This window comes from Phyllostomus hastatus, unplaced genomic scaffold (genome assembly GCF_019186645.2).
Source record: "Phyllostomus hastatus isolate PE091 unplaced genomic scaffold, TTU_PhHast_1.1 phas_contig_80, whole genome shotgun sequence".
Classification (NCBI taxonomy): domain Eukaryota; kingdom Metazoa; phylum Chordata; class Mammalia; order Chiroptera; family Phyllostomidae; genus Phyllostomus; species Phyllostomus hastatus.
In genome coordinates, this window is record NW_025333960.1 from 37,651,616 (window position 1) to 37,674,591 (window position 22,976).

At 56.1% G+C, this 22,976-nt stretch overlaps 2 protein-coding genes across 4 annotated transcripts in view; one reads left to right on the forward strand and one right to left on the reverse strand.

Annotated features, from left to right (window-relative positions):
* The first annotated feature begins 5,632 nt into the window (after nt 1–5,632).
* Nucleotides 5,633–13,659, forward strand: SIGLEC15 (sialic acid binding Ig like lectin 15). The gene is made up of 6 exons (XM_045850309.1): nt 5,633–5,675; nt 6,042–6,101; nt 6,544–6,927; nt 8,057–8,434; nt 9,587–9,617; nt 11,524–13,659. Exons 1-6 carry the CDS (start codon nt 5,633–5,635, stop codon nt 11,603–11,605), a joined length of 978 nt encoding a protein of 325 aa, XP_045706265.1. The 3' UTR covers nt 11,606–13,659.
* Nucleotides 13,660–18,553: 4,894 nt separating this feature from the next.
* Nucleotides 18,554–22,976, reverse strand: part of EPG5 (ectopic P-granules autophagy protein 5 homolog) — a 94,202-nt gene continuing 89,779 nt past the window's right edge. For all 3 annotated transcript variants that reach the window (XM_045849815.1, XM_045849814.1, XM_045849816.1), the window contains one exon: nt 18,554–20,582. In XM_045849815.1, the coding sequence (XP_045705771.1) occupies nt 20,400–20,582 (183 nt within the window). In that variant the 3' untranslated portion in view covers nt 18,554–20,399. The remainder of the gene's footprint in view (nt 20,583–22,976) is intronic.

A 22,976-nucleotide genomic window follows, 5' to 3' on the forward strand; every position in this document is an offset into this window, starting at 1 on the left:
TGGTAACACTGGCCATCCTGGGGGCAACAGCACAGCGGACCTCAGAGGGGCCCTCCCTCCGGAGGTCCACACTAACTGCCCACCTGGCATCATCCTCCCCCCACTCCCAAGTCCATGACTCATTTCCTCCAGAAAATGTCACAGAAAACCCACCCAGCAGGCCTAACTCCTGACAAAGCACCATTCTGTGAGGGTACCCACCCCCACTGACCACTGGCCCACCACGTCCACCTCGGGTCACTTTCTTGTCTGTGACCCACAGGCAGCAGCTGCCCCACAATCCGTGATGAGACCGATCAGCAGTTCTCTCTGCAGTTAACACGAGTGTGATAGCACAAAACTCGCCACTCATGACCCGCAGAGAGGCTCCGGGGCCCCTGCCTGCTCCCTCCTCCCCAAGGAGCTGGTGGAATCCTGTGGCCAGGGGCAGCCAAAGCCAAGGTTTCTATTTCTGCCCCGTCCAGACACCCTGCTGCCCGCCCAGGCCCTGCAGACAAGCACGGGGCTTTGGGAGGGTGAGGCCCGGGTGAGTCGACTGCCCCTCCGTTGAGTCAGGATGACGATGACGAGGATGAAGCAGGAGCGGGCGCCCAGGGCTACAGCCCGCCCTTCCCCGCTGAGCACCAGCGGCCCTGAGGGCGCCACGTGGGATTGTGGGAAATGCCAGTGCGGGACCATAAGGCACGGGTGCAACTGTCCCAGTAGCTGAGTGTTCTAGGCACCTCGTGGCTTATTTTTAAGTCTTTTAATGTAAATAGACATGTTTCTAAAATGCCTGACTTCCTTATCATTTTTATCCAAATGTCATTTTCAGAATAGACTGAGGCCAGAGAGCTGCAAGGACTTGCCTGAAGTCACAAAGCCGGGGTCAGTCTAGCCAGGGCCGTGGCCCCAAACAGACTCCTGACCCTCCCCTGCCCCCACCTGGGGGCACACCTCACGTGGTGACGACCTTCCCCAGGTCCCTCGGGTCACAGCTGTGTGCGCCGCAGCCTCACGATGCGGGAAGGGCCTCTGCCCTTCCCCCTCCTCACGCGGCCTCTCTGTGCCGTGCTTTAGGCAGTTCTGTCCCGGGGCGTCTTTTCATCGCTTTTACCAGATCGTTCCTCCTCCGGACCGACTGTCGCGTGGCCTTCCTGGCTGCTTCCAGTGGGCCGGCAAACAGAATCCACTCTCCGGCTTTTCACTCCGCATTCCCCTAGGCTGGATGCCGCCCAAACAAACTTGCTAGAATTGTGTGTACATGAAAAACCAACAGTGGCTGAGCAGTGGCCGGCCTACAGACACACCAAGGGCCACTCGTTGTCACTGTGACTGCAGCCCCAGCACCCTGCTCAGTGCCCAGCACACAATAGACCCTCCACGGGTATCTACTGAGTGAATAAATACATGAGTAAATGACTAGCTAGCAAGTGAGTTAAGGGCAAGGACTGGGCGATCGTATTTCCTGTGGTCTAAGACACCAGATGGAGCCACAGTGGTTTGATGTCCCAGTATCAGTGTCGTAACCCCTCCCCCTCCCCACCCTTGCTGCACCCCCTGGGTTGCACGCCCAGGGCACTTCTCCACCACTGGTCGCACTCTCCACCCTACCCCCTTCTCCTCCCGCTCCCTGTGCAGGGCAAGTGAAGGAAGGCAGCTGACAGCCATCCAGCCTTCGCTCAGGGTCAGGCACTGGGCAGTACCTTTGCGATTTCCTTCAACCCTCAGTCCTGTGAGGAAAGTATTATGTTGCCCTTTCTGTTGCAGAGGAGCCCGGGACTGGGACATTAAGTAGCAAACTTGCCCAAACATCTAGGAAGTGAATGAGCCTAGAACAGGGCCACGCAGCACGGGCTGGGTGCTTGATACACGTCTGATGAAAGAATGACCACCAGTAAAATTGTCCCCAGGACCTAGCTGTGCCAAAGCTGAAATGCTTTCCACCGGGCCCTGTGGCCACCATGGAGGGGAGGTATTTTGGACAATGGGAAGAATGTGGGCTTCCTGTTGACCCCAAAGGTTGACACATCTGAGCTAAGGAGATTAGAGGCCCTACTGGAGGGGGCGGGTAGCTCCAGTTCAGAACTTTCCCCTCCCACCTCCCTCCCAACCCTCGAGAGGCTAGAGACCTGCAGGAGCTGCCAGAGGGAATGGTAAACAGCACAGGATGCTGGGAGCTTGGGTTGCTGCCAAAGCAAACGCACGTGCTCCCTGGGCCAGTCCTGCCAACGTGAGTCCCCTGGGAGGATTCATTCAACGGTCTGTGTGAGAGAGAGTGCGTCCAGCAGGCAAACAGGAAACACAGGTTCCCGCCCACCAGCGCCAGCGCTGCAGGGAGCCAAGGTGGTAACGCTTGGTGAAAGGGTCTCTGGGTGTCCTCTCTGCTCCTTCAGCAAAACGCCCCAGGCGGGGAGGGACCACCCTCCACATCACACTTCCGGATGACTCCCAGCTGGGCTATCACCCTCAGGCAACACAATGTAGTAATTAATGTAGGGGCAAGGTGAGAGCTGACCTACTGAGGGGGAAGCCTTGGCTGGGCTTCTGGTCGGTCACGTGACCTGGCACTGTCTGAGCCCCATTTCCTTTCTCTAAAAAGGGGCTGATGACAGTCCCTCATGGGGTTGTTGTGCATGTGAAACAAGATGAGCTATGTGCCTAAAGAAGTCCCCAAAGCACTGTGAACTCTGGCCCCCTAATCCCTTGTGCCCAGCATCCTCTCTGCAGATGTCCCCAACTCCTGGTGTGACCCCACTGTCCCCCTTTGCCTAGACTGCCTTGAATCCACCTCAAGACTCAGTGACATCCTACTCCTTTCTGAAGGCTCTGCTGAAATGGCGTCTCCTCTCTCATGGGTCCTCCACTCCCTGCCTGCCCAATAGCTGCACGATGACACTCCCCTCACGCCCAGGCGTCCCTGCCCACCAGATCACCCTCCCTTCTGCTCACAGCAGTTTCATTACTTACTAGGTATGTGGCATGGCGCTGTGCTGGGCAGTGACAACACAAGAATGACTATGTGCATGTGGCCCTGCCCCCTGCCCCCTCCCCACCCCCCAGAGCTTCTGGGTGCCTGGGTGAGACGCGCAGAGAACAGACTATGCCCACGCAGAGGAAGTACCTCTGCCAGCCCTGGGGCACAGGGTTGGGGCGCCACACCCAGGCTTGGGGCTCAAGGAAGGTCTCTTAGCAACTGCAGGGACTCGGAGACCTGGGCATGGCCAGGAAGGAACAGGTAAAAGAGCCTGAAACCACGTTCAGACAAAGGGAACATTGTATCTCTCACAAGAGCACCTGGCAGGCAGTGGCGTAATTACGTGTTCCCAGATCCTCCTCCCTTTCTGAGCTGTGAGCTCCAGCAGGCTGGTAAATTACTGTTTGATCTTTGTAGCCCCTCTCCTATCCTAGTACCTGGCTTAGAATGGGGACGTGTCCAATAAAGATTTGCTAACTGATGAATGCACAGTAGTGAACGGTATACCTGGGGAATCTGGGATGCCTGTGAGATGCATGAGGTCAGGGAGGCTGAAGTCACAGAAGGTGGGGAATGCAGGGAAACTGAGGCAGGAGCTGAGTCTCCAGAGCCGGGAGATGCTTTCTGCAGCTGGTAGTACTGACTGAACCAGCAAAGCCTTCAGAAAGGGTTTCTCAAATTTGGAACTAGGCCCTTTGACTATTATTCACAACTGAATGAGCAAGCTCATGCTCGAGGTCATTGTTAAGTCCTCCATTTGAGTTCAAAAGCACTTGTCCAGAAGAAAAGGGATTTGGCTTAGAAGCAGATTGTGTGTGGGGGGAAAAAAGTGTGGTTTTCTTTGATTGCAAGCTCGGCACAAGGGCAAAGTGAGGCTATATACAAGGCACAGCTCGCACAACCCGATTCCGACCGCACTCCGCTGGTCCAGCACACCTGGAGCACACATGTGGAGCCCCAGGTCAGGACACCACACCGCGGGAGAGTACTGAGCAGGCAGTGAGGACGGGGAGGGGCGGCAAGGGGGACTGGGACTTCCACCAAAAAAGGAAAGGCTGTATGGGCCCCGGATAGGCGTGATGGGATCCCAGAAAGGCCATCCCGGGGAGGGACTGCGCGGTGTTCCTCACAGCAGTGGCGGTCAGGTGGGGGTGCAGGCGTGGATTCTGTGCAGGAGGAATGCTCTGACCTGTAGGTGATCCACAGATGGGATGGGCTCCCTGGAGGGCGCTCTGCCAGCCGAGAGGATTTCTGCCAGGGCATGTGGCATGCTACCAGGAAGAGCAGAGAGCACTGGACGTGCAGTCAGAGGAGCTGGCTTTCTCCCACCTTCTGCCTGTGTGACTCTGGGTCTTCATTTTCTTTTCTTTTCTTTTCTTTCTTTTATTTTTATTTATTTTTTATTTTTTAATTTTAATTGTTCTTCCAGTACAGTTTTCTGTATTTTACTCCCATCCCAGCCCACCCTCACAGTCCTCCCCACCTCCCTCCCATTTCCACCCCCCTCCCCCAGTTTTTGTCCATGTGTTCTTTATACTTGTTCCTGTAAACCCTTCCCCTTTTCCCCTGAAATTCCCTCCCCTCGCCCCTCTGGTCACTGTCAGCCTGTTCTCTATTTCAGTGTCTTTGGTTATAATTTGCTTGTTTGTTTGTTTTATTGTTTAGGTTCCTGTTAAAGGTGAGATCATATGGTATTTGTCTTTCACTGCCTGGCTTATTTCACTTAGCATAATGCTTGGCAGCTCCATCCACACTGTTGCAAAGGGTAGGAGCTCCTTCTTTCTTTCTGCTGCATAGAATTCCATTGTGTAAATGTACCATAGTTTTTTGATTCATTCACTTACTGATGGGCACCTAGGTTGCTTCCAGCATCTAGCTATTGTAAATTGTGCTGCTATGAACATCGGGGTGCATAGGTTCTTTTGGATTGGTGTTTCAGGGTTCTTAGGATATAATCCTAGCGGTGGAATTACTGGGTCAAAAGGCAGATCCATTTTCAGTTTTCTGAGTAAGTTCCATACTGTTTTCCATAGTGGTTGTACCAGTCTGCAGTCGCACCAACAGTGCACTAGGGTTCCCTTTTCTCCACAACCTCTCCAACACTTGTTGTTTGTTGCTTTGTTTATGATGGCCATTCTGACTGGTGTGAAGTGGTATCTCATTGTGGTTTTAATTTGCATCTCTCTGATAGCTAGCGATATTGAACACTATTTCATGTGTCTCTGGATCCTCTGTATGTCCTCCTTGGAGACGTGTCTGTTCAAGTCCTTTGCCTATTTTTTAATTGGGTTTTCATTTTCTCATCTACAACAATATCTGCCCTGCTTTTCTCCCCTGGGTGTTTTGAGGGTCATGTGACGTGCTATACATGAAAGAACTATTTCAACTGCAAAGCCCTTTGGATACACAAAGGGCTGCTATATTATTCCCTCTAAATACTCTTCTGTGAACTGCACCTGGGCACTAGCTGCTAAGCCTGCCCTCCTTCCCTGTGGAGGCACAGCCCCCTGCCCGGCCCTCCCGGGACCGGCACTGACAGCCAGCCCCCCATCCAACTCGCCCCCCTCTCAAAGCGGCACATGTTCAGTCACACAGGCAGCAGCTCACTGGCCCTTGTGAGTTGGAGGCAGAGTAAAGATTCTGGACCTTCGCTTGACCACACCTCAGAGGTTCACAATGCAGGACGTGAGGAAACCGAGTCCAGAGGTGTTTGCACAGAGTAAGGAGGCAGTGTAACCATCCACCACGCTTGGCCTCTAGCTCCCTGCCTGGGTACCGGCCTCTTCGGAAGCCCACGTGTGTTGACCTGGATTCTGGAGTTACCAACTTAACCACGTTAGCTTCAAAACATACATCACTGCCTCCCAGGCCTCAGTTTCCCCTCTATAAATGGGACTGCTGGTCTCCTTGGATGGGTCCCCAGGTCCAGAGCCTTTAGTGAAGTAGAGTGCCACTGTGGAGTAGGCAGTATTGGCTTTAAATGCTGGTTTTGCCTCATCCTAGCTGTGTGACCTCAGGCAACTACTCCACCTCTCTGTCTCAGTTTTTTAACATGTAACCCAGGGGTAACTATGTTTGTCTCTAGGATCGTTTGTGAGAACTAAAAGAGATACTACCGGGAACTCGCTCAACACAGAGGTGCACAGTAAGTGCTGTCATTATCCTCACTACCTCGGAGGTCTTCGGACTCTATTGCAGCCACAGAAATCCCAGGACTTTTTTGTAGCAGAGCGAGTGATGGGTCACTGGGCCTATAGGGCACATGGAATCTCGGGGAGGGAGAGAGGCTAGTAGTCTCAGGAAAGTGAGGGAGACTTCAGGAACCTGGCCGGTCAAGGGAGTCAAGGTCCCTTGAGATGCTTCTCTAGTCACCTGGTGGGTTTCCAGACCCCCCTTCGCCGGGGGAGGGGTGCTTCCTGAGTCATGGGGTTTGTGGGAGGGGGCGATTCTAGAGTCCTGGGGTTCTCAGTCTCTCGCGGGTGCTTCCCCAATTCTGGGTCTCCAGGGGTTTCCTCCGGAATCCTGGGTTTGGGGGCCCGCAGGCGGCCGGGCCGCCGAGCAGGTAAGACTGACGCGCCGCTCCGCAGGTGCCCCGGCGCAGCGCTGGTCCATGCAGGTGCCGGCGGAGGTGAGCGCGGCGGCCGGCGAGGCGGCCGTGCTGCCCTGCACCTTCACGCACCCGCACCGCCACTACGACGGGCCGCTGACGGCCATCTGGCGCGCGGGCGAGCCCTACGCCGGCCCGCAGGTGTTCCGCTGCGCGGCGGCGCGGGGCAGCGAGCTCTGCCAGACGGCGCTGAGCCTGCACGGCCGCTTCCACCTGCTGGGCAACCCGCGGCGCAACGACCTCTCGCTGCGCGTGGAGCGCCTCGCCCTGGCCGACGAGGGCCGCTACTTCTGCCGCGTGGAGTTCGCCGGCGACATCCACGACCGCTACGAGAGCCGCCACGGGGTCCGGCTCCGCGTGACGGGTGAGCTCGGCCGCGGGGCTTTCCCTCCTCTCCGCCGTCCCTCCCGCTCTGGGGTGGGGGCCGCCTACTAGGGGCGGGCTCTGTGCGGGCCTCTAGCGTAGGAAGGGGATCGATACACACGTCTTTCTCCGGAGCTGGGCTCTCACCCTTGGCAGTGGTTACGGGCAACCTGGGCCTTTGTCAAAGATGCAGAATTCCGGCCCGGGAAGGGCTGGGTGGGGCCTGGGAGTGAGCATTGTAACGAAGCTCTCAGAGGGTGAAAGTCCCCAGTAGCTCGCAGTTCAGGGGAGAGAAGAACTCGTGAACAGTAACCCTCCGTGCGGCCGGAGCTGCCAAGAGGTGAGTGCCGTGTGCCCTGAACAGCAGCCGCACCCCCTGCGAGGTGCGCGCGGAGCCGCAAGGTGTGGAAACCAGGGCCCCGGTCCCCAGGGCAGCGGTGCTCAGCCCTGGCTGCACACTGAAATCACCTGTGGAGCTTTGAAAAGTCCTGGATCCCCTGCTATGGTGGGGGGTGGGGCGGTGGGGGGGGCGGGTGTCCAGGAGGAGTTCTGGGTTCGAGTCTGGCTCTCCCAAGAACTTCTCCCGTGCCCTTGGACGGGCTAGACTGCCAGAGCGCATTTCAGTGTCTTCCCAGAGTTGGCATCTACCTAACACAGGCCGCGGGTTCCGTGAGTCTCAACTCTAGCTCCAGGCGAAGTCGCCGGGTTGTGGGAGGTGCCCCTGAAATCCCACCAGCAGACTGCCCCAACCCTGTGCTGCGGCAACAATAACCACCGTCTACGCGAGCACTTCCTATGGGCCAGGCCCTAGTCCAAGCACCCCGCACGTACTAGCTTGGCAAATCTTCTCACCAGCCCTATAAGTGAGTGGTTCCCATTTCCCACACGGAGGAACTGAGGCACAGCAGCGGAATAGTTCGACCAAGGCCACACCTGCACTGAGACCCGGGCAGCCTGGTGCCCACTCCCTCCTTTCCGCATTCCTCCCACCTGTTCCAACTTCCTGGGCCACTCAAGGGGACAAGGAAGGGTACCCCTTCTCCTTGTCTGCCCCAGGCTAGCCCTCTGATAGTGGTTCCCTCTCTCCCGCACGCCCCGCCCCGCCCCGCCCCCTTTACTGCCTCCCACAGCTGCCCCGAGGATCGTCAACATCTCGGTGATGCCCGGTCCCGCGCATACCTTCCGCGCACTCTGCACGGCCGAAGGGGAGCCTCCGCCCGCTCTAACCTGGTCTGGCCCCGTTCTGGACAACCTCTCGGCTGCCCGGCCGGGCCCGGGTCAGGGTTTCGGCCACCAGGTGACCGCCGAGCTGCCCGCGCTCGCCCATGACGGCCGCTACACGTGCACAGCCTCTAACAGCTTGGGCCGCGCCGAGGCCAGCGTCTACTTGTTCCGTTTCCACGGTGCTTCTGGGGCCTCAGCACTCACCCTCCTGCTCAGTGCGCTGGGCCTCAAGGTGCTGCTGCTGCTGGGAGTGGTGGCCGCTTACACCACCCACCGCCGCCTAGGTGGGTGCTCCTGGGACAGGGTGGGTGCAAGGGGAGCAGCAGGGCGGGCACTGTCCTTTTAGGTAAGACCATCTGGCTGGCACCTGGCATGACACAACCCAAACATCATTTTTGCACAGAGACATCATCTCCGTTTCCTCTACCTTCATCCAGCCCCAGGAGGTGGGGACCGGGATGAGCCCATTTTACCATCTGGAAGCTGAGGCCAGCAAGGTTAAGGAACTTGCCTCTAGCCTGGAGTCACAGAGATAGAGACCCAGCCAGTACAGCTCTGGAGTCCCCTCCCCTTTTCCACCACCCATCAAGGACTCCTCCCTAAGACCCCTGACAGTGCACAGGCTTTGCCAAAGAGCACCATTGCCTTAGTTACAGCAGCATCTTGAGGGCCTCCTGGCGCTGTGTAGGTGCTAGCAATACGGAGATGAATAGAAAGAGGGTCCCCTGCCCTTGGACGGGATGCTGAGGAGTAAGCAGGTAACTGCAGTCTGCACAAGTGTCCCCTACAGTCGGGACGCTGCAGACGCCCAGGGTATGTGTGCATCACTCTGGTAGGCATCTGGACAGGGGTCTGGAGGAAAGGCTTTCCACAGGAAGGGGAGAGGGAGAGTGAAATCATGAGCTAGGAGAACTAGGAGCTAATGGTACGCCCAGCAGAGGGAACAGCATGTGCAGAAGTGTGGAAGGGTAAACTAGCAGAGCGTCCTCAGAGAGAGACACAATTTGCCCCACATTGCTCTCACTGGGCCAGAGGGGAGCTTTGATTCTGTGCCCTGGAGGGGCACTTCCCAGAGCCACTCAGACCACCCAGGTCAGTACCACCAGCCTCAGACTCTCCTGAGAGGAAATCCAAAACATGTCACAGCTGCCCTGGCTGCCACCTTGCTAGGGCCACACTGGCCCTCTCGCTGGTCCCTCGGACTCACCAGCAGTCTGTGCTGAGGGCTGCAGAAAGGAGGGTTTTCCTGTTGGACAGCTTCTCAGCCACCCTGCTCCTGCATCTTTTGTGTGACTCCTTCCCACCCTGCTAGCTTGCGGTTGTCCCACGTTCCCCTCAGGCCACTCTCCACAGCGGGCAGGGTGGACGGCAGGGCCTACAGTCTAGGCCCCCGTGTAGATTCATGCCCTTTCTCTTCCTCCTTGTCTCCCCCACAGAGCATCCAGCCACCCAGGACACCCCACCACGGTAAGTGAGCTACCCTGCCCCCAGTTGACCAGGCTCTGGTCTTCACTGGCCCAGGGGTGCAGGCTCCTCAGGGTGGACCACATGAGGAGAAAGGAGAGACAAAGGGCCAGGGCTGGGGGCCCGGCCTTGACCAAGGTCTAGGCCCTCCCTGCGGCCTTCAGAGGAGCTCCTCCTTGAGTCCACCGTGCCTTCTCAAGCCAGGCCAGGCCACGGTGGCCTGTCCTCCCCAACCCACCCACCCCACTCCCAGCACTTCTTGTCTGGGCCTCTCACTGGCATCTCCCCCAGGCCTGCCTAGTGTCCTGGGGCCAAAGGGTCACTTTTCTGGGTGCCTGTCTGATCTCTGCACCAGGATGCGGCTCCTCAAGGCCATGTCTCCTCTCGGAGTGACCAGCCTACTGGTACAGGCGAGCCCATGCCAAAGCCACCTCAAGGCCCCCTTTCCACCAGACACCCTGCTGAGGCTTTGCAAATGAATGTCATTAGAGGTGCTGAGGGCTTATGTCAGGGGCCCAGGGACCCAGCTAGGAGGTGTGGACCCCCCACCCGTGCTCCCACATTCTTGGTGTTCATCCAAGGGAAGGCTCATGTTGACGAAGAAAGAATTCAGATCAGACCCCAGGTGGTCCGTCTGAGACACTGGGTTAGGGCCGGGGTGAGGAGGAAGACAGTCTTCCAGGGCCCATTAGCAGAGCCCAGGCCCCGCCCCCGTAGCTGCACTCCACCTGTGCCCCAAGGGCTGCGGAAGCCACACCGCCAGCCCGAGCCCCTCCCCGCAGCCGCCTGTACAATGATCCCCCACATTCTCAGGTGCCCATGCAACATCCCTTTTCTTCGCCCATTTACTACTGCACCAAGGTGCCTAAACCGGAACACTGTTGTTCAAACATTTATTGAGCACCTCCTGTGTACACATGTTTTAGATGTTAAAGATACAGCAAAAACCCCCAACCTCAGAGAACTCAAACTTCACTGTGGGGATTTTTAGCAAAACCATCTTAGATCTTAAAATAAGAGCTGTGAAGGAAACCAACAGGACAATGAAGCCGAGCCCCAGGGTAGGGAGGGGCCACTGGACTGTGGCTGCTTTAGGTCAGGACATCCTCTCTGACGACAGGACCTTGGGGATACCTGAGCCCGGAGGGGCAGGCAGGGTGGTAGGGGTGATCCAGGAGGACACGGCAAGCTGAAAGGCTCCGAGGAGACCTGGGAGAGAGTGAGGTAGGCTGGCAGGCTGCAGGATTCATTCTGAGTGCTCTGGGAAGTCACTAAATGGGTTTAAGTGGACGACTGTCCCCATCTGAGCAGAAAAGGGGGGCAGGAGGCTTGTGAGGAGGCTGCTGGCCAAGGCTGAGGCTGGCATGGCTGCTGGATGAAGGTGAGAGTTAGCGGAGGCAGGCTGAGGGGGCAGGGCTGGCGGGAGGACTGGGTGGGCAGCACGAGGGAGGGAGGGGCCGGGATGCCCAGGTTTGGAGCTGGACCCTGGGTGCCACTCACTGAGATGCAGCTGAGGAGAGAACAGAGAGGGGGGAGTGAGGATCCCGTGAGCACTGCGGACACTTGGGATTGAGATGCCCACTCAGACGTCTCAGAAGCCAGGAAGGCAGCTAGAGCTCAGGAAAACCAGGCCTGCAGGTTGGGGACACAGAGGTGGTTTTTTGAGGGCACAGATGAGATCCCTGTGAGAAGAGACACTTTGCAGTCTGGGACACGGTCGGCACCCACGCAGTCCGCTCCCATTCCGCAAGCTCTGCACCGCCCTGCCTCCAGCCTCCAGCTGGTGTCCAGGGCCTGTCGAGTCGGCCACCTCGTCTCTCCTTCCTGCCCCTTGCTGGGCTGTGGTTTGGGAAGTCGAGGGCCCCCACTCCCTGTATTGGGTGATCAGCCAACTTCTTCTTGTCCACAGGCCTCAGGCCCAGGAGTCCAATTATGAGAATTTGAGCCAGATGAGCCCCCGGAGCCTACGGGCAGCCACGTGTTCACCCTGAGGAGCCCCTCAGCCACAGGCTCCACCTGTGCACCGAGAGCTGCAAAGGTCAACGCGAGGCTTGGCTGGGGCAGCCCTTCCTGGCTTTCAGGCACCGTGGCGGCCGCTCTGGGGCTCGGGACCCCACTCACAGGGGCTCAGCAGTCTCCCACATGGACGGACATCTGTCTCGGAGCCCCGGCAGTATTACGTCAGTGGGGCCGGCATTTTGAAAGAGCGCGTATACATCTGAGCATGTGTGAGCTCCAGTGTGAAACTTCCAGAAGAGCCCCTCTCACCTTTTCTCACCTAGAACATCACAGTAAAGCGGGCAGGACACTGGTCATCGCGTCTCGAGGCCCAGACTCCATCCTGACTCTGTCGCCAACTTGCTATGTGGCCTAAGGCCCTTTTTTTCTCCAGAGGACCTGGTTTCAGTTCCTCCACTGTGGAGTGTGGACAGTGATATTCTCCCCTCCTGGCTGGTAGGACTGTCGGGGTCTGAGGGTCCCAGGGACTCGTGGGGGCACCGGGCTGTCTGCAGAGGTGAGGGCCGTTACAGGCCCTCCTCGAAGAGCTACCTTGGGAAAGGCAGAGAGTTCCTGGCCGTGTGGTGCCCGCAGCAGCCTCGCTGAGAACACGAGTTCCAGAGAACAAGCCGGAACCTGGGGCTTAGGGGCTGGGGCCGTGCAAACCTGGGGCCCCAGAAAGAGCAAGTCAGTGATGAGAAGGAGCCTGGTGCCTCTGCCCCTGGTGTCTCCTCTGTGAGTGCCCCACCCTTTTCGCCCACCTCTTACCCCATCAGTAGCTCTATACTGCCTCGAGCTGGGGCTCCTGGGAAAAGGAAACGAAGCACCAAACACCATCTCTCAAAGCACCTGGAACCCACTGTCCTCACGGTGGGGAAACCTCAGGGAACATCGAGGCTGCAGGGTCCCCATGGACGAAGCAACTGCAGCTCTCGCCTCTCTCTAGGACCTGCACCCCGCGCCCCCACCCCAGGAGGTACAGCAGCTTCACCCCATTGGCCGAGTCCTGCCAGGCTGAGTTGGCAGGGTTCTGCCTTCCACATTCACGCTTCAGCGTGAACCTGATTGCTTCAGCTCCTGCAGTCCTTGGGTCAGGTGGCAGCGGGGAGGTGCGCCTGAGACCAGGGGAGCTTGCCCCCCAGGGGACTGAAGAGGCCATGGGAACAAACTTGCTTCCCTTCAGAACTTCTCCAAAGGCTGGAATGGTACCCTACAGTGAGCACAGGGACTCTGTGATGTTTCCTGCAAGACGGCCTGAAGGTTGAGAGATCTTTACAAGTTAACGGGCAAGGCAGTGGGTCATGAGGTTGCCCTCCTTGCCAGGGCCTTCGCCAGGGCAGGCGGGTGATGGCGGTTGTGGTGCCTGAGCTGTTAAACGGTCAGAGGAGTTGGCATTCTACCTCCTTACAAAGGATACTCCGGGGCACCTCAAGGGACAGTCAGTCCCGTATCAGCAGGGAAGGAGTGAAGGACGCGGGATCATGTGTCTTGGAACCTCTACCTGGTCTTCAAGGCCAGGTTCACAGCCCAGAATAGAGATAAAAACTATTTCTTATGCATCTGCTGTGTGCTGGGAACTGGGCCGAATGTTTGGGGGTGCAGCACTGAGTAAGGCGTGCATCTCAGTCAGGCCGTAGTGACAAGCCAACCCCAAATCACAATGGCCAAAGGCAGTGGGAGTGTATTCTCACTGCGCCAGCTGCCATCACAGAGCGGCGGGCGGCTTTGCTCACTGAGCTGACTTAGGGCTCCACCGTTTCTAAGGCTGTGGGGCTCTCGGTTGGAGATTAAAAGCAAGCTCTAGATGGGGTCTCCTGTTTGTCATTGTGGTCCACTGGCCAGAAACAGCCGCATGTCCCACTCGCCCTCGAGGGGCTGGGCAGTGCAGCCCTGCACTGTGCCTGGAAGAACAGCCAGAAAGAAGGCTTGAGGACTGCCCTGAGGACTCCACAGTTAGTGGGAAGTCGTGGAAGGGCAACAGCGTGCTGGGGTGCTAGGGGAGCACATGACAAAGGGGGTGACTGGCCCAATCTTGGGAAGGCTTCCTAGAGGAGAAGACATGGGAAGGGTACACGCTAGCGTGCAGATGGGGACAATGGAGGTTGGGAGATAGAAAAGACGGACACTAGAAGCAGAAGGGGCAGTCTGAGCAAAGGCCAGGCGGTCAGACACAGCGTGATTACGTGACTGAAAATTCTGGAGCGTGGGGGTGGGGGCCGGGTGGCCGGAGCTGGAGCCGCAGCAGGGGCCTCCAGCCCCCACAGCAAGGACAGCAGCAGAAGGGAGTCAGGGCACCCGAGGGGCCGCGCACGTGCTGGCTCCTGTTCTGCTTCAGCACGCTGCTCTCCCCTGTGCGTGTGACCGCTGCGCCTGCTCCGGCCCCACACTGCTCCGGGGCTGGGTTTCCACCGTGGAACTCTGGGCACTGGGAGCAGCGTTTCCCCAGTGGGTCCCAGGGGTCCTGAACCAGGAACAGCTCAGGGGCTCGCTCAGCTCCCCATCCTGAGCGCCTCCCCGACTTCCTGAATCACAGGCTCTGAGGGCAGGGCCGGAATTTCAAACCAACCCTCCAGGCGGTTTTACCCGCACTTTGTTTCATGATCGTTTTCAAACACACACCCAAAGCTGAAAAAGTAAGATGACCACCCAGGTACCACTGGCTCCACTCAGCAGTTACTGACATTTTGCCGTCTTTGCTAATGCACATGTGTGTGTCTGGCTGAACCGTCTGTGAGTGAGCTGCAGACATCACAGCACTTTGCCCCTAAAGACTTGTGTCTTCTGAGAACCAGAGCATTCTCCTCCATAACCTCAACGTCATTATCACATTTGAGAAAATTAATAATTCAATAATATGGTCTTACAGCCCACATCCACATTCCCCAAGGGTGGCCCTTCTTGCGTGTTGGCACTTCTCGGAGCAGGGCTTCCTGGAAACAGAAGCAGCAGCATTCCTCAAAGGAATGCACCTCTGACGGAGTGAGTGGTTCCGGACACAGTGGCGGGCCCGGGCGCACACGGAGGAGGGGCAGCAGAGGGTCCCTTTGGCACGCCCTCTGACAACTTGCTCACAGTGCACAGGCAGCCTCCTGCTTGGTCTCCAGATGGAGCAGCTGTTCTAGGGGCAGAAGGGGAGGGGACTGTCCTCGACCCTAACCAGACCCCCTGGACTGGCCTGGGAGCCTGGCCTTCTCACCGAGAGGTCTGGGTGGAGCAGATTTCCCTAATCAGACCCCCTCGGAGCACTCAGGTTCTATAGGTGGCAACAGGGTGAGAGCCCCTGGCAACAAGCTCAGTCAGCAGTGTCCTGGGATCAAGTTGCCGAGAGAAGAGTCCTGGGAGGCCTGGTGTTTTCCAGGTGGGACTCCCAGTGTGGCCCAGGGTGCAGAGCCGTAGCCTTCCCTTCCTCAGCGCAGTGTTCTGGGAACACGAGCCCTCTGTTCATTCCTTGAGGGGCTCCTGACAGCCCACAGGCTCCTCCCGAGGCCTAGCCACCCACGGGACTGCTGGAGGGGGCAGCAGGAGAAAGAGGCAACAACTGCCCAGGTGCCTGCCCAGATCCACCAGGAGTCCAACACACTTCCCCTGCCCTCAAAGAGCTAGCTAATAGCCTAAATTTTAAACGGAGATGTAGCTACCCAAGAAGACAAAGTCCGTGAGACAGTAGACATGGAAGGTAGCCCCCACCTTGGGATGGGAATAACTCGGTGGGGCTGAGTTTTCCCACACGGCCCCCTTCCAGACTGGATGAGACAAGGTGTCTACCTTCAGGCCAGAGGGACCTTAGAAACCAGGAGGTGGGAGTCCTGGACTGGCCCCACCTCCAACCCTGGGCACTTGGATTCAGCCTCTGCCTCTCCACAACAGCAGCTGCTCCCACTTCTGGAGCCCTGCTCCTCAAAGCCCCCTTCCCCTCTGCGACCTCAGGTGGTTCTCTCCGAAAACCCAGGAGACAGTAAGGCGTCAATGGCCCTCACTTTGAAGTGAGGGCAAAGCCTCAGGGAGAAAAGCGATCTGGCCAGCATCACACGTTCTGCCCTCCCACCTCACTTGGCCCTTCCGGGACATGTCTCACAAATGCTAGTAAAAAACGAACACTGAGGGAGACCTCCCGGTATTCCCATGCCGCAGTGATTTCCAGAACAAGCCACGACCAAGCTCAAGTTCCACTGCCTTCCCCTGGCGGCCCAGCCCTCCCAGAGGTGCCCTCACCCCCACCCAGGAACTCAGGCGGTGGGACCCTTTGTGCAGCTTAATGTCCCGCCTACCAACGTCCCAGCCACGAGATGGACCCTCGGGCTCTCCTGAGCGCCCTGGAATCACCAGCTGCCTTCCTGTCTACCCCATTTCTTACCTCCCAAGGTTTCCGTTCTCTTTAGAGGCCTTGCCCCTTGGAGTGAAATGTCACAGATTACAGGTTCTACCCATTCCAAGCTTTCTAATTTCCCATTTCGTCTTAGCGTCATTTCTGGGTGAAAAGTCCTACCAACAAGCTTGCCAAAAAAATGAGACATACCCACCACGTGTGAATGAAATTTGAATCTAGTTTATTTCACCAATTCTCATTTCTTCCTATTTCTCATCATTATATAACAAAACTTCTCCTTTGTACAAGTGTGTTAAATGCTGAACAGTAAAGAAGTGAATGGTGCATATTTAATGACCAAATTCAGTCGTGGTCTTTAAAGGCCACACTAGACATGTGGGAAGAAAACAGAGTTGAACACACTTAAGAGTATTTGTTGCCACGCTGGTGATTTTAAGCCGTGGAAAGAAAAGTAAGTTCCAGCCCCCAGTGCTCAATGCAAGGTATTACATTTGCACATTAAAAAATAAAAGTTACAATAATCAACATTCTTTCGTGGTTTTATTACCCCTGAATAGGGCCAGTAGTTCCCTTTTCTCAAGCTCCTGTCATCAGAAACCGGGGACCTCGTCCGACTGAAGGCAACGTGGACTGTCGCTTCTTCAGGCCGAGCTGCCTCGTGATGCGGGAGGACCTTGCAGACCCGGGCAAGGTCAGGGCCTGGTTGTACGCCAGGAACTGCCCCCAGCTTGACCGAGACACAAGTGGAAGACCACAGCAGAGGGTACTTTTTTTTTTTAAGCAAACCACTTGTTTCCAACATTTTGCTCAGTAAGGCAGTTAACTGAGCAGGAAAAAAAAATCAGCTACCACCTCCAAATACGCTGTAACGCTGGTCCCACATGAAGAGCAGGCAGTTTTAGAGAAGCACAAAGCACCTTATTGAGGCCCACCGTGCAGGCAGCCCAGACCAGTCTCTGGCAGCAGCGGATGCCGGACAGGCCTGGAGCTGGCACTCCCCCCCGACTGACGGAATGCACCGCCCAGGGCACAGATGCTGACAGCTGATACCACTCGAGCCCAGGAGGGTGAACACACACTGCTGGCCTGCACCAGCGTGATCAAGTCCCAGGGCGGGGACCGGGCCAGGACACAGAATATAGGACACTCTTGGCATCTGCGGGTGAGTGACAACATTTGTGCCCTGGGTGCATTTGTCTCGCCTGGGTCCTCGCCCTGCTCATCCCGGGCTCGGCCCTTTTAGCTTGACATGGCTACTTCAGGCACCTGACCAAGTGCAGCCCTGCCAGACACTGTGTCAGACCAGGACAGCGAAAGGCACTGAGCATTCAGCCTGGGGAGGACAGAGGCCAGGCTGGTGGGCGGGGGTCAGAGGTGTGAGAAGGTCTCAAAGCGTCTGGAGGTCTGTCAGGAGGCGTAAGAGCAGCCGCAGCCGGGCAGCCCCAGCAGGACCAGTTTTGGCTAAATACAAAGAGTCTGTCAATAGCCCCCGTGGTTGTGGGACCACCTGCCGAAGGAAAGGGCAAAAGAGGAGCTGGAGGGCTGGGGCTGGGGCTCCCTGCTGAGTGAGAGGTGGGACTGGATGAGCTCTGATGCCCCTGCGGACTGGGGATCCCATGACATCTGCTTGCTGCTCCAGAAGAAATCATCAATTTTAGGCTTAAAAACCCACCGGAAAGCTGTGCATCACCTTCATTCAAAAGGAAGAGAGGGCGAGAGTGTTCTCACACTCTAACTTGTACAATGTGGACACACTGATTCTGGTGACCGATGGGGAGCACCGGGGTTGGCACCGAGTTAAAACGAAGTCAGGCTGCTCTGGGAGTTTCATTCTCTGGACTAGGCCTCCCCCACCTCAGAGGACAGAGACACGGGCACCACCCCGGGAGGCAGACGTGAAAACAGAGAGGTGCCTGGGGCTGAGGCCCCTGGGTGCCCAGGAGCTTGGGGAACACGTGGGGGCGGGTCCTGATCCCCATCAGGCTGAGCAGACGCATCCGCAGGACCTCCCTCCCTTCGCCTCTGTGCCTCCCAGATCAGCATCCTCTGTGCACTGCGGAGCAGGGACACGAGTGGAGGAGCCTAGGAGATGCTTTCCACAAGACCGGGAAGCTGACAGACAACCCCAGTCTGCACCGGATGCCACTGATGGCCACATGTGCTCGTTCACCGTCAACACTGCTGGACCCAGAGGTGGCCTTGGTCTTGCCAGACCCAGGGAGCCACATGCAGCACCGGTGACTGGCTCAGGGGCTGGCCCTGCGCTCTCCGGACACTGACCGCTTTTGCCAGCAGTGGCTCGTTACTCCTGAGGGCCAAAGGTCACACGGGGTGTCCCCAGACCCAGGAGGCTACAGCAGCATTGCTGCCGCTGAACTCCTAGTGTCTTTAAAGAGCTTTCTCAGTCCAGAGCCTCCCAACGCAGTCAGTAGTACACCACCTGTTACGCACGAGGGAGTTAAAGCAGCAGCACTTTGACCAACCATATCTCTGACATTCAAGTTCCACTGTCAAATAAAGGACATGTCGTCAGGCACAGACACCTTCATCAACCTTAACGACTGCAAAAGTTCACAGGACCGTGTGACAGCCTAAAAATCAGATTCCGACCAGCTACAATCAAAGAATGATTTTATTTTTTATAATTTTTAGAGACCAAGTACATTATAAATATCATAAACCTTCAAAAATTAACAGATTAATCATAATTTTCTTTAAAATATACATACTCTCAGGCAAAAATTTCACATTCTAGGATATCCATAATTACATCTTCCTCCAAGAAAACAACACACAAAATATTTTGTCGTAAAATCTTTGTTGCCAAATCAGCCTCTAAACTGCCCCAGATTCTAACACTTTCCCACATGCGGCACAAGGAAGATGACGGGTTTTGAAACTGGAGAGAGGCAAAAACCGGGCGAGCTCTGAGCCGGGCCCGCCTGAGAGGGATGCGGCGCGGCCCGAGGACTGGGCGGGCAGCCTTGATCGGCCCGTGCCTGCGAGGCAGAACCGTCCTGCCCACCCCAAGGAGCCCCAGATGACCAGTGGCTGCACGCCCCGAGTGTCTGGGGACGCATTCCCCAAGGATGTCTGAAAGGAACGGTCCTCTGTCGGCCTGCATCCTCATCCCCTGCTAAAAGCTCTTGGTGACTGTTCAGATAGTTTTAGGTCAACGTCCTCAGGCTACAGATGACCCACAAACAAAAGACATGTAATGCCAGTGGACAAACAAAATCGATTTTGAGCCAACAGCATTACGACTATGATGATGGAAGTCAAACAGCTAATTCCCGGGGGAAATGACAAGAGCAAGAAGATGACAGCAGAATCTGGCAATGCAGCAGATGGGCTTTGGTGATGAATGAACAGTTAACAGCAACAGAAGGCACGTGGCTACTGAAGAAAAGCCGATTTCCAGTCAAGTCCCCTGACCTGACCTAGTTTCCACCGGCCAGTGTTTCAACAAGTGTGCCAGCTTCATTTCAGTTTCAAACGGAGTGAAGCAGCAAGCAGGGGACAGAGAAGCCAGTTCGTTCTTGCTTTCTCGCTCTCTCTCTCTCCCCCGCCAGCAGGGCCTTCAGGTACCTACCCTGGTGTCTGTGAAGAGTTGCGAACGTACACATCCACGGGGTCCAAGCAAGCGCCATGAACGAATGAGGGAACAGGCTGGGGCAGCATGGGAGGGTGTGTGCGCCTGCACTGAACCGAGGAGTGTAAGCCCCGTTCACGTTCTTCACCCGTGTGACTGAACAAGACACATCTGGGCCCAGCAGGCTCACCGACCGCGGCTCGCCACACCTGGCTGAGACGGATGGCTCCTTCTCCAGGAGGACACGCGGCTGACGGAAATGTGCTGGTCACCGTCTCTGCTGCCCACTCTAATCAGGATCAAGTGGTCACATTCTAGACAATGACTGACTGTAATTTGGGATTCTTACCTCCCCTGAGAGAAATAATACTTTTAAGATGATGTATCTCCCCACGTTAGAGAAAGGCAGAACTTTCAAAGCTTGTTTCACTTTGGAAAAACACACACGGGACTCAAAAGGGAGGCTCTCCAGCAGGCAGATGCGGCACAGGGGCCTCGACGGTTGAAGAAACCCGGGAAGACAGAAGTGGAAGCGCCCGGGGAGCCCCATCCCGGGGTCTTGAGAGAGAACTGGGGTATCGGCAACTGTGAGTAGCTCTGTCCCCCAGGGGAACTTGGTAAGTTTACCTCATGGGCTGAACACAGAAACTAAAAAGACCATGGAAGGTTTGAAGAGCTACAAACACGCGCACACACACTCACGCATGCACGGGCACAACAGAATCATCTAGAGCCTCTGACTTCCGTGCCAGCCTGCCCTCTCACAGGCCACCCCGAGCTCTGCGGTGAAACTGAGCAGTTACTTGTGCAACAGCAAAGTTAAATGTAAACATAAATGGCCACGGGTTTTTCAAGAGCCTCGGTGTTGCTATCGTATATTGTCCAAATAATGCACTTCTGGGTAGAGACGGTTAACGAGAAGAGCCAGGAAGCTTTTCCCATCTTGGAGGCAATGGCCGGGATGCTTTATGAATTGCACGGCTTCCGATATCTGATCCTGGTATTCAACATACTGCTTGCTTGAGGTCAAGGACTCGAGCGCACTCAGAGCCTAAAAGACACGGAAGACAAGAGGGTTAACCACCTGCGCACATGTAACGTGATTCCAGAAGGTGAGGCACACCTACCGCTATCATCGGGTACAACCGTGAGCCTCTGGGAAGCTATGGAACTGAAATGAGAAGCCCCAAAGGCATGCATTGATTAACCACACGCAAAAGGCTGCCAGCAACCTAAGTTTCTGGGGCTTTTGCCACCTTCTACATACAGCCTGCTCTCTTCCTGGCCCGTGGCCCCTCCCACCCCTTCCCCACTGAGAGCCATGGCTGCAGCCACACTGCCCATCCTACCCCCCCACCCCCAGTGCCAGCAGGGAGCCCTCCCCTCCAGCCCATTGGCTGCCTCCCCACGGAGCCCCAGCTGGAAATCACAGCACTGGCTGCCTGTGAGGCCTACTTAACTTGCTGTTGGGTTTGTCCTTAGGTTACATAATAATGTCATATTAAACTGTCCAACTGAATGAAATTCAAAAGAAACCAGTGGCTAAGTGCTGCTGAGGGTCAGCAAAGAGGCTGTTCTGTTGGCCAGCAAGCATAAACGCAGAGATTCCCCCAGCTCCTGCTCACAGAAGCAAGGAAAATGTTCCCACACCTCTCTTCAGGAATAAAGAAAACATGTTTTACTCCATAATTTCACTTTTTTCCTTCATAGAGGGAGAAGAGGAAAAAGACCGTATTTGAAGAAAAGAAACAAAAAGTCAGAACTATGGTTCTTGGGGGTGAGTTTTATTTTCCAACTATACAAACCCACCCAACCCCAGGGTTCTGGACGTGAGCCAGGAAGCCCCTCCCCACCCCCATTCGTGGAGACCACTGCACTAGAGAGTACAGACTGAAGACGAAATCTGCTTCTCTCAGTGAACAAGAAGGGAGAGCATTTTTTAACGCTTTATTTATTTATTTTTAGAGAGAAAGTTGAGGGAGGGAGAAAGAGAGGTACAGAAACATCAATCGGTTGCCTCTCTCACGCGCCCCAACAGGGGACTAAACCCACAACCCAGGCACGTGCCCCGACCAGGAATTGAACCGGCGACCCTTTACTCACAGAACAACCCTCAACCAACTGAGCCACAATGGTCAGGGCAAGAAGGGACATATTTTTTAGGATAGTAAATGAACTGGCAGCTTAGGAAGAAACTACCAGGGGGTTGAAGATAAACCACCGAAGGAATCCTGGTACCAGGCGACCTGCTGTGGGAACAGCCAATCCAAGAACAGGAAAGGATGGGGACAAGCACACCTCCCACGGACCACAGTCCACACACCTCTATTTCTCCCCCGTTTCTTTTTTTAAGCTCAGCCCCCAAAGTAGTCTTCTGTGAGACTTTGCCTAAGAGTAATTGTTTTATAAAAAAAGACGACTTCTCAAGTCTGAACGTCTGATGAGAAGCATGCACGGCTACTTCAAGTCCACAGGAATGCAGGCAGGAAGGCAAGACCTGCAACACCTGGCGGCGGCAGGGAAGCACAAGGCATGGCCCAGGGACTGGTGACCACAGCAGAGGAGCGACTTCTCAAGTACGCCCCACAGGTCACCGCCCTGGCCTCACAGCCAGGAGACCCACCCGCCGACCTGTGACAGCGCATGTGCGGCCCAGGGGCTCAGACAGCGGTGTCTAGTGAGCACACGGCACGTCTCTGCATTGCGTAAACCGAGACGGCGATGAAGGACCTGCTAACTGTGCTGCTTGATCTTTGCTCCTAATAACCAAGACACCACCTGAATGTGTCTGCCCAAGACGTGAAAAAGCTGCAGAAGAGAAGAACGAAGGGGTCCAAGTGGCTACCATCAGCAGGGCCAGCACCGCAGCGTGACGAGAGCGTGCACGTGGAGCCCGCCTGGGTGCGTGAGCCCCAAACCCCGGCCCCGACACTCATTAGCCTCTTTCCGTCTCCATTTCCCCGTCCACAAACACTAGGATAATAAAAGTGCCTGTACTACAGGGTTTGTTGTGAGGATTAAATAAATTAAAACTTGAACTCATCAGCAGCGAGTGAGTTAAAACCTGGAACAGAGTCTGGCATGTAGTAAGCACTCAATAACGTGGCCATCATTCACAGCTGGCCGGCCTGATGACAGGTGACAACAGTTACAGGAATGGGACCACTGCCATGTGCCCCCCCATTTTTAGAACAATCTATAACTCCTCACAGGTACCATTCTGTCCATGTTAGGTTACTTCAGCATCAGCCAACAGTGCTCAACCTCCAGATTCACAAAACAGACACCATGTCCTTGGTTCCACGTAAAAGCTCCCCTAACCCCCATCATTCTCAACAGGGGCCACCTCCGCTGTGCCAGTCCCCACCTCCCGCACGTGGCAGTCAGCACACAGTCACACCCGTCAAACCAAATTCTACGCCACACTGGCTTGCCTATGGCCTCG

Coding starts and splice junctions, on each gene's coding strand:
- SIGLEC15 (XM_045850309.1), top strand. CDS start 5,633: ATGCAGGACGTGAGGAAACCGAGTCCAGAGGTGTTTGCACAGA. Junction 8,435..9,586: donor CACCACCCACCGCCGCCTAG/GTGGGTGCTCCT, acceptor TCTCCCCCACAG/AGCATCCAGCCACCCAGGAC. Junction 9,618..11,523: donor ACCCAGGACACCCCACCACG/GTAAGTGAGCTA, acceptor TCTTGTCCACAG/GCCTCAGGCCCAGGAGTCCA.